General features: G+C 33.9%; 1 protein-coding gene across 2 annotated transcripts in view; it reads left to right on the top strand.

Moving 5' to 3' along the window:
* Positions 1–18,083, top strand: part of LUZP2 (leucine zipper protein 2) — a 705,018-nt gene that overhangs the window by 477,300 nt on the left and 209,635 nt on the right. For both annotated transcript variants that reach the window (XM_051965657.1, XM_051965656.1), the window contains exon 7: positions 10,874–10,936. In XM_051965657.1, coding sequence (XP_051821617.1) covers positions 10,874–10,936 — 63 coding nt within the window. The remainder of the gene's footprint in view (positions 1–10,873; positions 10,937–18,083) is intronic.

The raw sequence follows: 18,083 nt of genomic DNA on the forward strand, positions 1-18,083 counted from the left end.
CTTAAGGATGGTCAAAGTCACTGCTAAGAGATTTTGCACATTAACCCAGAAAATATGCAGGTCATTGTTGACACCTTTCATTATTCCCAATAAGTAGGTAAACACACAAAAACATACATAGTTAAAGGGAAGGATTGGACACTAATTTAAAAGTGCTGAGACTTAAGACTTGCTAAAAGGAGGGCCAAAAGGTAATGATTTGGCTAAGCTTCCAATCTAGATTATAGCACTAATTAATTTCTAACTTCTTATAGCACTTTATAGTTTGCAAAATATTTTACATATTATCTCCCTTATGTCTCAACACGAGGTATTATCTCCATTTTACAGGAGAGGAAACAGAGGCTGAGAGAGTTTCAGATTGGCCCAGCTTCACACAGCTAATAAGATTATCCTAATAGCGATTTCTTGTTGCTGGCTTTTGATCTGGGAAGAAGTTAATTGATCCTCTTTATGCTCTCTGAAAAGTTTTAAATTGTTTTATCCTCTCTATTCTTCTCTGAGAAATGAAGGGGTTGGACAATATCAGCTCTTTGGCATCTCCAAATCCTCTGCTTTAGATTCCTTTTTTTTTTTTAACTGTTTATTTTCAAAATGTATGCATAGTTTTCAACATTCATCCTCGCAAAACCTTGTGTTCCAAATTTTTTCTTCTTCACTTTCCCCCCTCCCCCTAGACAGCACACAATCCAATACATATTAAATGTGCAATTCTTCTATATATATTTCTACAATTATCATGCTGCACAAGGCAAATCTGATTTGGATTCTTATGATTTGTGTGCGTGAGTGTTATAGAACCCTTTAGCAGCATGCTAAAGCCTATGGATCCTTCTGAGAATATTTTTAAATTCATAAAATAATATAAGAAGGACACCCTATATACTAAATATAAAATATTCATTCTTTTCAATTCAATAAATATTAAGCTCCAATTATGTGTCAGGCCTTGTGCAAAGCACTAAGGTTTATAAATAAGAAAAAGAGACACAACCTGCCTTCAAGGAGTTTACAATTTAAAGGGGGAGGACAATACCAAAAAAGTAGCCTGGAAAGGAAGGGATATGGGATGAAGTTCACCATGAGATACCATCTGAGAGATTTCTTATTCTATAGAGCTGCAATCAGGAAGAGCTGCAGATACCAAATGGAATGAGTAGGGAATTCAATTTCTGCCCTTTACAATGAAAGGCTTGAGGAGGGGTTGGTAGCCCACCCTCCAGCTCTCCATCACAGGGGAGTGGAGGCTGAAGGAAAAGATGTCAGTCAAAGCTGGAGTTAGCCCTATGGTGATAAGTTTATCCTGGGATTGGACTTGTGTGTTCCCTGGAGATAAAATCAGGCAGAGCTGCAGAAACCAAGTGTAGCATGTGGACATATACACACATACTCACAAAGTGGAGTGTACATAATTTTTACATTTTATATATATAACATTGTATATATGTGGAAAATTAATGGATCCCATGTTAAGAAAGCTCATATGATAATAGCAATAATTTAAAAAATATAAAGTTCTATGTGCTTGGCACTATACTAAGTCCTTTACAACTTTTAAAAATTCCATTTAATATTCACAGCAGCCTAGGAGGTAATTGCTATTATTTTTCCCATTTTACATATAAGGAAACAGAGACAAACAGAGCTTAAATCACTTTGTCCAGGATCACACAGTTATACAAGTGTTTGAATTTTGATTTGAACTCAGGTCTTCATCATTTTAGACCCAACAATCTGTTCTCTCAGCTACCTGCTAACTACCATATTCCCCCCATCTCCATTTCCCCCCAAATTGATTCTAATATGAATCAATTAATGCTGAAAAACAATTAGCAAATTCATGAATTATCTTAGTCAAATAAACAAGTTAGTCTTTTATTTATTTTCAGCTAACAAGCTGTGCTTTGATTACAAGCCATTGCTGTACCATTAATAAGTCAAATTGTATTTCAAGTTTATAAATGTTTAGATTTTACACCAGGGAACCTGGATCAGACATGATTCTCATACAGACGTGCTTTTGATGCAGATGGAAGGCTTGATTTAGGTACATGTATATTTAGCCCTAGCATTCAAGCTCAACAGCAGTTTTATAAATTTCTTCAATTGCACATCTTTATTCATATTCTTTTTTTTATTAGTTATGGCAATATTGCTGTTCCTCTGCAATTGTAATCATTGAGTCAGAAGAAAAAAAAAAAAACTGTTGAAATTACTTGTCTACTTTAAAGTCGATGTTGAAGAAATTTGCTCTTTCCAGTGTGTAGTAGGCAGAATTCTTTATTGTTCTGTGTGATGGTGGGTGTGATATGTCGTGCTTGTAATAAAAAAAAAAAAAAAAAAAAAAAAAAAAAAGTGAAATTGTTGATAAATTGGAATTTTTTCTTGGATTAGAAATGGCTAAATCACAAGAAAATAACATAGAACAGCCTTTTTTTTTTAACCCAGATATTTTTTAATTGGAATCAGAACATATTCAATATAACCCTTTCACACCTCCATTTTTAGAAATAATATTGGACACAATGTTGATTGGTCTTTATGACGTACAGGCACAAAAATATCCTTTTCCATTTCTCATCTTCCTATCCTGGAATGGACTTCTTCCTCAATTCTACCTCTTAGTTGGTCCTTCAAGGCTCAGCCCAAGGATAACCTTCTCCTGCAGGATCAACTTGGTTTCCTACATTTGCACACAGTGGATAGTTGGCTGAATCTGGAATCTTTAGTATTTGGTTTCTAATTCTTCTTCAAAGACTTATTATCTAAATAAACCTGCTCAAGTAATTTAATCATTATCTGCCCTCAGTCTCCTCATCTGTAAAATGGCATAATAATAATACCTAATTATCAGATTTATTATAAAGTAAAACTAAGTAATATGTAAAATGTGTTTTCTATGATAACATCACTTAGCTCCCAGAGTTGAGGATAAAATAAGATTATATTTCTAAAGCTCTTATAATTCTTGAAACTTTTAAAATTTCAAAGTGCTATACGAAGAATATACACGCATATGTATGTTTGTAGGTATGCATGTCTATATTTTCACACATGTACATATTCATATGTAAACGCATATTGTTTTTCACACAAGCACACACACACATACATTTAGAAAGCCTCTAGATAGGGGATAAAGCTCTAATCCTGTACTCGGGAAAGCATAGTTAAAATCCCAACTCTGATACTTAGAAGATGTTTGAATCTGGACAAGTCACTGGAATAGGAAATGGCAAATCATTTCAATTTCTTTACCAAAAAAAAAAAAAAAATCTCTGTGAGTTTACAAAGAGCTTGATACAAATGGACAGCAATGACAAATTTCATACACCGATCCATATATATTTATTTAGCAATACATATACATATAACTTACATTTACTTATTTCTATACATGTTTGCCTTTAATATGATGGAATAAATTTGAGAATAAGGACATTACTTTTTTACTTTCAATTTCTAGTACACAGCACAATGTCTGACAACAGAATTGACAACGTCTAGGTTCAAATTTTGCCTCAGATATTTGCCAAATGTATAACCTTCTTCAAATCACTTGTTTCATATTAAGTTTCCTCATAAAAACAATGCTTCTCTCCCAGGGTTCTTATAAGGGAAAAAATTCAATAACATATGAAAAGTTTATAACTTAGACATGTATTTACATACCTAAGGTTCCTAAGGCCTGGGATCATATTGAATAATGAATTTCTCTTTAAGAAGTTCCGCCTACCAATGCAGATCTGGCAACTACTCTACTACTCATAGTCTTAAGTAATTGCCTAATATGCTAATTGAGTTGTTTGGGATCATTCAACCCGGAAATGTCAGAGTCAGGTCTCTCCCTCCCTTCTTCTAGATACCTAAAAATATATTCAATTCAAGTGATGTATTGTTCTTCTAAGGAATAGGAAAGGATGAAAACCTCATAAGAGATACCTTCCTAGGACTGATCTAGAGCTCAGTATGTAGGGAGAGCCTTCCTCAAAAAATCCCCATGGTGGGCAGGAGCCTGTGCTCAAGGTCAGCTTCCACTCATCTGCCCTCCTTATCCCTGACACTGGGGACTTCAGAAACCAGATAATCCACCCCCTTATCTGAAACATAAATTCTCTCTACAACATCCCTGCCAAATAGTTAACTACATCCACTATTTCCTGAGCCAGCCCGTATCATCATTGGGCAGCTCTAATGGTAGGACATTCATTTTCATTTTGAGTTAAATTTTATAGAAAAATATTATTCCTAGAAAAAAAAAAAAAAACTGGAGCACTCTTTATGAACAAAGTGAAATAGCAATGATCTGAGATGACTTTGTAAATGATTATTGTAAATGACTTTGTTATTCTCAGTAATACAATCATCCACAGCTACTCTGAAGAACTTATGATGAAAAATTCTATCTATGCACAGAGAAGGAATCGATTGTGTCTGAATACAGATCGAAGCATTCGCTATTCTCTCTCTCTCTCTCTCTCTCTCTCTCTTTATTAAGGGTTTTTATTTTTATTAGGGTGGGAGATCTAGTTTTTTGTTTTTGTTTTTTTTCATAATTTGACTTTTAACGAAACATTTTGCATAACTTCACATGTGATTTCATAAGTGCGGGTGGGGATAAGACAGAATCTAGTATTCAAAAATATTAAAAACAAATATAAAATTGTTTTGAATGTAACTGGGAAAATATTAAATGAATATTTTTTAAAATAAAAAAGTTGAAAAATATTACTCCTAGTTCTGACCTCTGGTTCCAAACAAAACAATCCTCATCCCTCTTCCATATGAGAAGTGTTTAAATATCTGAAGATTGAGATCAAGCCAAACTAAACCTTTTCTTTAGACTAAACATCCTCAATTCCTGCAACTAGCCATTGTGTAAAGCTGCCTCCCACCCCAAAAAAAGCTGAAAAATATATTAATAAAGTGGTTATCACAATTAGTTAAAAAGACATTGATGGCCAGTACCCTGTCTTGATTTGGCTTGAGAGGACTTTTTCTTCTCAATTCTTTTCAGAATACACAAATGCATTATCAGTATTATTAATCTCAGGATGCTTCATATTTTAGTGCTGAGTGCTATTTAAATACATTTTTATTTTTGAGTATCATACCTGAGATTCAAAATCTGTTGAAAGGTTTTGGTTTTAAACAAAAAATTGATATTCTAGTACATGGATTATAGCTATTGATCTCCAATACACCTATGCTATAGATCCCATCTGTCATGTGGGTATCCCTAGCAGTCAGAATCAAATTATGTATCTTTGTCTCTCTGATTTTCTCTGTGTCTCTGGCTGTCTCTCTTATGAGCGTATTACACAATATAAAATAAGAATCTGATGCTGAAGTTAATCACACTTAGAATTCACATTCAAATCCTAATAGTAATCTCTTACTTTTCTCTTGGTTACCTATCCAGCATTTTACAGCTATACAAAATGTTGGTGAGAATCTGAAAAAAAAAAGGCCAGATACCAAAGACCTCAAGAAGTCAAAATGATTATTGCAAAGACCATATTCCAAAGATCATAAATTTCACTCAGAAAGGTTCCCTATCAATCTGCATTTAGAATCTAGTAATTCTTATTTACATTGTAGTTTTCTCAAGTTTAACAGGGTGATATCAGAGCCCTTTGGAAAAATCCAAACATCAAATTAGAAAAGAATAGAGTGATGAGAAATCATAGTCTGATAATTACAAGAAAGAATGAAAATGTATTTGCCAAATTTAAGGACTGGATATGTCCACTCCCCCCAAAAACTCCCCAAACACACATATGCACATTTGTGTATCTATTCCAGACAAATAGAACTCAATGAACACTGGATAGAGTGTCGGGCCTGAAAATGGAATGCTCATCTTCTTCAATTCAAATCTAGACTCAGATATTTATTTGGATGACCCTGGCAAGTCACTTTATCCCATTTGCCTCAGTTTTTTCATCTGTAAAATGAGCTGGCAAAGGAAATAGCAAATCCTTCCAGTATTTTTGCTAAGAAAACCCCAAATGAGGTTATGAAGTTAGAAATGACAATTTACTGAATAATATTAACTTAATGGTCCATGATGGCATAGTAGTCTGTCTATGATAATCATCCATAGGACTTATCAGCCAACATTTAAGTGACACATAATATCCTCAGTATTTTTAAAAGTATACATGTACATATATGTATATGTCTATTTCATTTTGTAAAGTTTTCAGTAACATGGTAACAATGGTAATAATTAATAATAATAATAATGAGGATAAGGCAGCTAGGTGACACAGTAGAAGAGTCAAAAAGACCTGAATTCCAATCTAGTCCTTCAGACATTTACTAGTTAGGTGAACCCTGGTTAAGTCATGTAATTCTGCCTCAATTTCCTAATCTGTAAAATGAACTGGGAGAAGGAAAAGACAAACCACTGCAGTATCTTTGCCAAGAAAACTCCAAATGGGGTCACAAAGAAGAAGACATGATTAAAATGACTGAACAACAAATAATAGTAATAAATAACTTCCCAATAGCTTTATAAAAGCAGAGAAAACAGCTAATTTTTCCTACTTGTGCAGTAATACATAAAACATAAAACATCAAAATGGTATTTTGTCATTGAATTTTTTTTGAACCTTATTGAAAATTAAGAGAAAATCTTTATCCAAAAAGAGAACTATGGAGATTGAATGCAAATCAACACATGCTATGTACACTTTTTTCATTTTTTCCCCCCTCTCCTATGGTTTTTCCCTTTTGTTCTGGTTTTTCTCACCCAACATGAATCATAAAGCAATGTGCATTTAAAAAATAAATAAATAAAGTCTTGAAAAATAGAGCATAGGCTTCTAATAAGTATTAATAACACTTATATAGCGATTTAATGGTTTTGTGGCCTTTATATACATTATTTCATTTATACCTCAGAGCAAACGTGATCCAAGTGCATTTTTTAAATTTAATAGCTTTTTATTTTCAAAATATATGCAAAGATAGTTTTTAATATTCATCCATGCAAGCTTTGTAGTCCAAATTTTTCTCCCTCCCTTCCCCTAAAAGTGCAAATATTTTTAATCTTTTTTCTTTATATGAGGAAACTGAGGCTCAGAGTTGAAATTTTTTATTTAGGGATCATGCAGCTAGAAAGTATCTGTGGTGAGATTTGAACCCATTTCTTCCTGATTCCAAGTCCATCACTCTATTTACAATCCCAAAATATTTTTGTCATAATAATATCAATTAGCTATTAATAATGGATATATGTATTTATGGATTGTGTTTATATATATATGCATATTTGTGCATATATGCATATGTATGTTTATGGACATGTATATAGATATAGATATAGATATATGCACATATTTGTGCATAACGCTTTAAGGTCTAAAACATTTTACACATGTAATTTTATTTGTTCCTCACAACCCTGTTGCTATAATCCATATTTTTTTAAGTGGGAAAACTGAACCTGAAAATATCACAATGATAATAAATATCTGATATGGGGTTTGAACCCAAGTTTTCCAATTCTAGGTAGTCCTTTAGCCATATTGTCCCAGTGCTTCTCATAAATAAATAACATTTTGGCACTTAAATTCATAGGTTTATGTTAGAAAATTCATTTCTATGACACAGCTCATTTCCCTGGTGATTCAGAATACATAAGGTGCTAGTGTATACATTTTTTAAGCCAAGTGGAAACAGAAATTCATGTTTACCTAGGAGACTGTTGGCACTAGAGGAATCCTGAACAGCATATTGAAACAGCAGGAAGAGATTGCAAATCATCTTTCTGAAGCTGGCAACCATGACAATAATGGCCCTGTTGAATTGTCTCTCTCTGTCTCTGTCTCTCTGCCTCTGTCTCTATGTCTCTATGTCTCTCTGTATCTCTATCTGTCTGTCTGTGTCTCTCTCTCTCTCTCTTTCTGGGAGAGATAGGGGTAAGCCTTTCCTTAAAAGGATTTTTAAATTAGGGCATGCACATTTGTGTGTGTGTGTCTATGCCCACTGACTAGGAAAGGCCATCATTCAGCCAGGCAAGTACAATATGGGTTTCTGGTTTTGTTATCACTTATATATCACTATTCATACTTGCCAACTACTTCAAGGAAAATTAAAAAAAAAAAAAAACACATTCAGGGAAACTGCAAAGCATTTAACTAATTTGTCAGAAACAGCAATTACTGACTCTTTGAGGTACAAACTGGATTGACTTATTCCAAACGTTCAGCAATGTGCCTAGGGTCTCCATTCTTTCCGATGCATCAGAGAATCTCCTGGTGCATCATAATTCATAGTTTTGAAAACCACAGATAGTTTTCTGGAGCACCCAGTTTTGTGATACCTAAGCCTCTAAGTAGTAAATCAGTGATGGTGCCTTTTGTTTTATACTCTATTGGCATCTTTTAGCCAATGAAACGATTGCAAAATAATTGTTGTATGTCTATAAATTTTCAATTTGCATTGTTTTTAGGATCTTGGAATCGATGAGTTTTAGACCTGCAAAGGATGCCATAGGTTTGGAAACTGAGGATCATAGAGAAGTGACAGGAATATGAAATAACCTGCTATAAAGTCACAAATGTATAAATGGAAAGGACTTCAAGAGACTTAAATTAGTTGAACTAAGAGACCCTTTAGTTCAGTAATTATGTTATAGGTGAAAAAGCTAAGGCTGATCGAAGTTAAGTATCTTATCAAAGTTTTCATATATAATAAAGTATCAAAAGTGGGATTTGAATTCAATTGCTAATTAGAGCAACTAGATTAATGTCCACTCCAGAGTTAATGGTCTTTCTACTATACAGAACTGACTCAACCTTAAGTCACGATAGGTAGCAGATTCCCAGAATCTAAGTGGAATTTCATCCCTCTGCCTCCTCCCTCATAAAATTAGCAACAAGTAATATTTGTATAATGCTCTCTGTGTCTAAAACTCAACAAACATTTCTTTTTATTCTCTTAAGTTCCATCTGGTAGGTATCATCACTCCCTTTGTACCTTCAAGAGAGATTGCTCTGTCTTTATGACTAGATAATTTAAATTATCATAGACTTATTCCCCTATTTAGGGAAGAACAGTGGACTTCTTAAGTTATTCTAGGATTTGGGATCTCTAAATTCATTAAAAAAAAATCTGCTAAAAATTAAGCATATTCCCAAAAGGATGAAATTACCTTTACAAGGTCATACAGATTATAAGCTCCTAATGTGTGCTTTGAATTCAGTTCTTCCTGACTGAAAGTCCAGGCTTTTCTCTCATTTGTCATTTCCTGTGCCCCCCAAATCAAGCAGTTACTAGGAAGTTAAGGCATTAAATTATTCAAGTTTCTTATCTTTACTTAAATCAGTTATGGATTAATATAATCATGTTTTCCCTCAATTTCTTCCCTTTTGCATTATTCATTAACATATATATAAATATATGTATTTCATAATCATCTTGTCTCAAGATATAGCCAATCATCTCTTCTGATGTAAGTTCCCTATTAAGTTGTTTAGTCTCCTGCTGAAGCTTTTTAGCTAAATTTCTTCGAAACTTCTAGGTTTAGTATCTTCCATTTAAAAATATACTTCATTCTCAATCTCCACAAAGGACCTTCTTATAGGTACTATTTGGCCTGGATTCAGAAAATGCAGAGTTCACTATGATCTCAGACACTTACTAGCTGTATGACTCTAGGCAAGTCATTTCACTTCTATCTGCTTCATTTTCCTCACTGGTAAAATGGGGTAACAATAGCACCTACCTCCCAGGGTGGTTGTGGTGATCTAATGAGATCATGTTTACAATTCTTAGCAAAATACCTGGCACATAACAAGTGCTATATAAATATGTTTATATATGTGTATATGTAGATATATATACATATATCTGCATATATTATATATGTGTGCTCATATATATACATATAATGCAAAATACCTATTTTTAAAATTAGCAAATGCTTATTTAACATTTCATCTCCTAAAGGAAAAAAAAAAGCCAAGACATCAATCAAACTTCTTATGAGTATAGATCTAAAGCAGCCTTAGTTATATCTAGCTCATAAAAGTATATAGTCTGTTTTGTGAATAGCTGATTAAGCAAAGCAGAGGGAAAGAATAGAAGTCCTTTAATTATGCAATTCAAGCCAACAAACATTTTTAATGATCTATGATTTATTTGGATCTGTGCTGGGTATGTGCAGAGGAAGGAGAGAGAGAAAGAGAGAGAGAGAGAGAGAGAGAGAGAGAGAGAGAGAGAGAGAGAGAGAGAGAGAGAAAGAGAGAGAGAGAGACAGAGAGACAGAGACAGAAAGAGAGACAGAGACAGAAAGAGAGACAGACAGACAGACAGACAGACAGAAAGAAAGAAAGAAAGAAAGAAAGAAAGAAAGAAAGAAAGAAAGAGAAAGAGAAAGAAAGAGGGATGGAGAGAAGAAAGAATGGAAGAAACAAATAAGGGAGGAAAGAAGGAAGGAATGAAAGAAAGGAAAGAAGGGAGAGAAGGAAGGAAGAAAGAAAGGAAGCAAGCCAGCAAAGAAATATAAACTATAAATACAATGTAAGATTATTTCAAAAAGGAGAGAGTGTTATAACTAAAGGGAATAAGGAAGGTCACTAGGAGCATGTAGCATTTGAATTGTGCTGTCTCTTTGGGGCTGCTACTCATCACAATTGAAATAATGTTTCTATGTGTTCTAAATTCATCTGAGATGTCTTTTTCCTTGTCATGTTATATGATTGTCCCTACCCGAATCTGACCCCCACTATTTTTTTTTAACTTAGTTTGATTTTGGCATCTCATTTACTGGGAAACTATTGTTTGAGATGATTGTATTTTTGTCTGTGTGTTCTAAAATGTAAATGATTTAAGGAACAAATCTATTATTCTGCTCTTGCAGTCCAAAAAGATCCAAGCCCAATTGAAGGAGCTGCGCTATGGAAAAAAGGACTTGATTTTCAAGGTGAGTCTCTCTATTTGTCACTGTTCTATTTTTTCAATTTTTTTGTTTTTGTTTTATTGCTGGCACATGTATTTTCGTAGAGTAAATGAACCATCAAAGTCATTCAGTGAGATTGTAACTACATTTATAACATAAAGTGGACCATAATTTCCCTGTTAAGATAATTAGAGTTAGGGATATTTAAGGGCAAACATGTTTCCACTGATAATGCTTTCTAAATTCAATTTAACAAACATTTACAAACATCTAATATACTGTACTAGTTATGCATATAATGTGCATTTAAAACGTGTATTCTCTCTGTATTGTGTATCCACATAAATGTTTCTGTTCTTAATGTATACGAGTGTATACATTGGTACATGTGTGCATATATATGTATAATTGGAATTAGGAACCATTAAGAGCAAGCATATTTCCATCAAATATTTTCTAAACCCAATACAGTTTACCAAACATTTATAAATGTCTACCATATGTTATGCTTGTATACACATAAAACATATGTACATGCACAAGTGCATGTGTGTGTATGTGTTTAAGATGTGTATTACATCTACTATATATTTATACATCTATACATATATATTTGCATGTACATATATACAGAGATATGTTCATATATGTGATATTGTAATATTTTTGGTCTTAAACTATGATTCGAAGAATGACATTCACAAATACTCATTGTCTGTTCTGTAACTAACAGCCTGAAAGTAAGATCTGAGTAATAATTCTACTGTCACATAGTGGGAGCATAAAGACAAAAATAAAATTGTCTCTACCCTGGAGGCATTTTCATTTGACTAAACAGATATGGCAGATAGATGACATAGTGGAGAGATCACTGAGTTTGGAATTGGAAAGACACATCTTCATGAGTTCAAATCTGGCCTCAATTGCTTATTCTAGGAGACAAAATCACTTAATTCTGTTTGCCTCAGTTTCCCCATCTGTAAAATGAGCCGTAGAAGGAAATGACAAAACAACTATCCTTTCCTAGAAAATCTTATAAGAGAAAATATCATGTGACATGTACATTGTTTTGTTCTGGAAAAGGTTTAAGATTACATTAACTGCCTACTTTTGAGATGTTAAAACCCTTACCCACCTAATTAGCAGAGATATTTGAATCCAATTCTTCCTATGTTCAAGTGTTATTCTTTAGAAGCTATACCCTGCTGTCTCTTTTTATTTGTATTTTGGATTTAAAAGCAAAATATGTTCAAGCTAATTTCAAAGTGAGGGGAGGATAACTGGGAGAGAGAACTGGGGAAAGTTTTTAATTGTGTTTCAAAAGAAGCTAAGCAGCCTAAGAGGCAGAGGAACAATCTCTAGGCATTTCCTTCAATCCAGTCTAGTCTCAAATTGTTCTGGTTTATTATTCCGCAAACCACTCCAAATGGCCATATTGATATCTCATCAGGGCTAAGCTTGAAATCATGTTGGGACAGGGCCTTAATTAGTTTCTGCACAACCTCTTTCTTTCTACCCCCTGAACTTTAAGAAAGATTATTTCATAAATTAGAAGAAACATTGGAAGTGGTGAGTTCCCTCTTGTTGGAGATCTGCAAACTGAAGTTTGCTAATTACATGGAAGGGACATTGCTACAGGGAATACCGTTTGAGGCAATCTCTGAAAATCTCCCCAGCTCTGTGACTCTAATAAATGGTGGTGGAAAGCAGAGAAAATTAACACTCCTTATCTATTATTAATTTCTATTCAAAAATAGCTGACATTTTTCCTCATTATGCTTCATACATAGTGAGTAGCTTTAACACATACTGGCTAAATCATAAGGAACTTTATAGTTGCAAAATACATATATTATTTCAGTTGCACTTTGGAGTAACTTGCCAATAACTTAATATGTATTTTTGTTTTTGATATCCCCATTTCAGAGATGAAGGAAATGAGGATGAGAAAGTTTACAGGATTTGCTTAATGTTACTTGGCTAATTAATTTTAAAAGAAAAGTTCAAATTCTGTTTATCGTGTCATGCTATTTATCATATTATTTAATGGGGAATCAAATACAGGCTAGATCCTGATAATTAGTAGAGAGATTCATGATTCAATAAATACTGACTAGATGAGGAATGGTTAATTTTTGGATACCTGACCAAAGTCATATCTATTTATGACTAAGGCTTCATCTCAGGAAGCCAAAATATGAAAGAACATACTCATGTCCCTGGATGAACCAAATATCCACTGAGGTCATCACTTAATATTGAATCTGTCTTGCTGCATGTATCTTGTTCTCCCCCTTTGCTCCAGAAACTAAAATACCTGTTTTGGATTGTTCCTGATTATTATTCTTCCATATTTAAAATAAATGGCATAAATGTGCAGTGGAATGAGCAAAGAAGTCAAGTAGAAATGGTGGAAGGCAGAAGGGAAATTCTCTGTCTTAGGAATCTAAACAACAACAACAACAACAACAAAAACAACTAGAAAGGGTCTAAAAAGTATTAGAATCTGGCAAGCTGACATCATAGCATGTAGTGACTTTGATATAGCTGCTATAGCATTAAATGTAGTCATGGATTCTGTGAGAGAGAGAGAGAGAGAGAGAGAGAGAAGAAAGAGAAAGAGAAAGAGAGAGGGGATGTTTGAGGTCATTGAGTCCATAACATTTATTTACAAATAAGCAAAACGAGGTAACCGAATAAATCCCATTCCTCTTATAGATGAAGGAACTGAAGGTCCAAAACTTTAATTGCCTTGGTCAGGGTCACAAAGCTGGTAATTATTTGTGGTAGGATTCAACTTAGTTTTATCTGATTGAAGTTCAACACCCTCTACTATGATATATACAGAATATCCCAAACCTTAAAATCTTGTATACAGATTGGCAATTATTCATTATTATTTTATTTATTGTTTGTGGACCCTTGAATTGAGTCATAAAAGAGAAAATCATAGCCTATTTGGGAATATTTTTTCTTCAGTCTTACTGAAATCATTGCAGTGACTTGATGCTATTTGGAGGTGATTAACATAGCCAGAAATAGGATAGATGTCTATGAACTAAGCCCTCTGTGGTTGGAATAAATGGTAGGCTGACAATTGCAAAGCCAGATGATAAATTTGTTTTCTTTATTAATGTTGCTCAGTCCTGGCTCTCTGCTTCAGGGGAGGAACCAACTTTAACACTTGCTCTCTCTGTGCAGTAGTTAGGGGATCATAGTGATTGTTGGCTATAAAATAAGTGGGCTGACTTCCATTGTAGTTCACTTAGAAGACAAGGTTAGTTATAATAGGATAGTCATAGGTTAGATATAATAGGATGTCATATACAATAAGACATATATAATATTATATAGCAGATTATGATACAATAAAATATCTCCATACCTGTATATGTATGCATGTATTCAGGAATGCACTATATGCATTCACATATTTGTGTATGTATAAAGTGTAACTCAAAACTGACATAGGACAGGTTGGATAGCCTCTATAATGGGAACCTGATTCTCTTTGCAGCTAATGTTTTATGTTTTGGATCCTCCCCAATCCCCCTACCCAGCCCTAGCTTTTTAGCATTTCAGAAGGACTCCAAGAAGCACTGCCATCGTTGGATTCTTAATCCAAGCTTTGGCCAACTCTCTAAGGAAGCCAGGAGATTTTCCTCTGGTGGCCCAGTTCATGGGAGGGAAGCCCAGAGGAATCCAAATTGGAAATTAGCATGGAGTCCAAGTTTGATGTTAAATGTCATCTGGTAGTTCCCATCCAAATGAGAATCAGAGGCTTTGGGAATAAGTAAGAAAGTTTACACAAATTAGACTTTGCCAAACTAGATTGGCAGAGGAAATAGAACCCTACTCCTTTCTCTGTCAGATCATTAAGCAGTTGCTATTAGAGGATATTAATACATTTGAATTCAATTTCACAAGTATTGATAAGATCCTATAAGGTGTTGAGAGCACTGTAGTTAAGTGCTAAAAATACAAAGCTAACCTCAAGGAGCTGGCATTCTCCAGAGGAAATTGTAACTGCAGAGATAACTGAATTTAACAGTATATAAAATAATTTTTGAGAGGAAAACATTTGTAACTTGAGAGATCAGAAAAGGCCTGATACAGAACATGGCACTTGAGAACCCTCAGAAAAATAGGGATTTTTGTAGACACGGAAGTAAGAAGGGAAAGCATTCTAGACATAAGGATCATCTATGCAAAGACTCAGAAGTATGTGTGGAGGAGGAAATGTGTATGAATATCAAGATATATGTCAATTTAAAATTATTCTTTTTATTACCTTTGACTAAAGATTGAAAGTATTGATATTAAGTACTCCTAAAATCTTAGTAAACCTTAGTGTCTATATTTATAAAATGGGAGTAATGACATTTATACCCCCTATTTCACTTGTTGGTTATAAAAAAAGGCACTTTGTAAACACATAAAGTATCATATACATTTGAGTTATTGTTGTTATTGCTTTGAGTCGAGCAGTAGTCTTGTAGTCTTTAAAAAAAGTCCCTGACCTCAAGGAACTTGCAATCAAATTGTAGAACAGTAATATTCGTTCAACAATTTTTAAATTTAAGGAGAGTGATTGCTGTTGCTGCTGTTGAATAAATAGACAAAAAATGACACAGAAAATCAAGAGCTGGCAGAAAAATTTAGGCTCAAAGCCCAGCTGACAGATACCTGCTATCTGACCAAAGAAAACTCACTCTACTTAGCAGTTTTCTGGGCAACTCTCTATATGACTATAAATTAAAGTCTGGAAGAAACTCCCACAGTAGGTTTACCCAGTATGATAAAATCATAGGAAGAAAATAACAAACAAAATTAGTACCTGACAATTATATAGGGTGTACCAAGTGTTTTAGGGTGGTTTTAAGCTATGTTGTATACATACAAGATACATACATGCATATATGTCTCTCCATATATGTGTATCTGTATAAAGACATTCTATGGTATCATATTCTGTGCTATTATATGTGATCCTATCTTTTAAATATACTACACCAGAGTGTTCAGCCCACTTATTTTATAGATAATAATATAAATAATTTGATGATAGTTGTAATAATTAGTACATATTGCTTCCTATGTGTCAGTCACTGTGCTAAATACTTTACAGTTGTTATATTATTTGATTCTTACTGTAACCTTTGGAGGTAGGTGATGTAATTAGCTCCTTTTTATTGATGAATAAAATGAGAAAAAATCAGAAATTAAAAAAAAAAAAAAAAAAAACTTGCCCACAGTCTCTATATCTGAAGCTAGATTCAACCTTGAGTATTCCTGACTCCAGGTCTGTCCATTATCCCACTATAACAGCTATAATATACTGTTGCAGAGAAGCAGATTCAATATTATCTTAGTTTTATGTATGAGGAAACAGAGGCTGAAAGGAATTAAAAATTTGCCTTTTCCAACAAGGCTACTTAACTCTTCTGAGAAGGTTGAACCCAATTATCTCTTGACAAGCAGTGTTCAATTCTACTATATCATGCTTATTTTCAGTTGAAGGGATCAGTATCTACTGTTTAATGTCCCTAACCCACCCCTCTTTGTCTTAATAAATAGTCTCCATGAGATATGGAAGAAAGATAGAAGAAGGAAGGCAATGGCTGGGGAAGAGAGAGACAAAGCCAGAAACAGAGCCAAGGAGAGACAGAGTGAGAGAGAGACGGAGACCGACAGACAGAGTCACACACAGAGACAGAAAGAATAAATAGGAGCCTGTGCTCCAGCCTCCAGTCCTCTGTCTTCCCAGAGTTTGTTCCAGTCCTCCTCTAGGTCTGATTATGGCCTCTTAAATTCTCTATTACAATTAAATCCATCATACTGAGTATAAGCCAATCATTATATCACTAGGGAACCATTATTTGTTGTAAGATTAATTCAATCATACTGAATTAGAGAACTATTCATCACCATGCTAAACTAGATAACCATTGTATTATCAATTCCACGGAGTTAACACTTTGTTTAAATCAGTCATACAGTTTCAACCCTCTACAATTGGGCACATCCTTAAACTCTTTCAAGCTTGACACAAACTGTCAGTGTTTCTACTCTGCTGACATAGGCTTATAGAACCAGGGTAACTTGCTAAAACAGTAAAGAATATATCTCATCTTTCTGCCATCTTCATTTTCTGTTTCATGGATATCAGTATTTGTATTTTCTCAGTATACTGCTGCCCATATACTGGCAAAAAGGAGTCCTTAAAATATTCATATTTCTCCTCATGATGTGCATGAAAATACTTTGGGAAGATTTTTTGTGGTGATGACTTAAGTATCATGAGATTCCTGTTCCTAAAATTATAGGGTTTTAAGACATCCGAAACAAACAAACAAACAAAATAAGTTTCTTAGAGATAATAGAGTGTATCTTTATTTGAATAGAGAACAGAAGTATGTATTGGTAACCTCCCAAAATCTTAGGTGGTATACAATAAGATATTAAACTTTCTGAATTCCATCAAATAAAGAACAGTTTTATTTAGAAAGTTAGAGAAATGTATAGTGAGAATTTGCAAAACTGGACTTTGGAAAAAACCTAGTTCAGAAGTATGAAAAAACATAAAAACCACTTCTGCAAATTAGGCTCTCTTTAAGTAGAAGGACAAACTTGTCTTCCTGAAAAGAAGATATGACTAGAATACTTATCTATATTTTCCTTAGGTCCAGTAGAACCTATGAAAACAAAACAAAGCAAAAAATACTAAAAAATGACACAAAAACACTGCTGCTCTTCCTTTTGGAAAGAATAGAGCAGTACTGGTACATATTGGAGTACTGGAGACTCAGAGTCTCTAGAATAAGGGCTAGGATAGAGCTCCAAATACATCACAATCTTCAAAGTTCTCTCCATTATTTCTCATCTAGTCTGATTGCATGTAATTAACCCTTCACCAATATTTCTGTGATCAGATTATTAGCACATCATTTGAATTAGAGGTGCTCTTCCCCTTTCTGCATTCCAAGCTCATTGTCAAGCTGGAGGGCCTGTGAGGGAGTCATCCCTTATCAAAGGTCAAGTAATTTTGAATTAAGATAACAGAAAGCTGTCTCTTCAATGCTGTCATTTATTGTTGCCTACCATTTCAAGATTTACTCTTTGAGTTGGAGTTGAGAAGAAACAAAATAAATTATTTTTCTCTTCTTCAAAT

The sequence above is a fragment of the Antechinus flavipes genome, chromosome 6 (genome assembly GCF_016432865.1).
Source record: "Antechinus flavipes isolate AdamAnt ecotype Samford, QLD, Australia chromosome 6, AdamAnt_v2, whole genome shotgun sequence".
Lineage (NCBI taxonomy): Eukaryota > Metazoa > Chordata > Mammalia > Dasyuromorphia > Dasyuridae > Antechinus > Antechinus flavipes.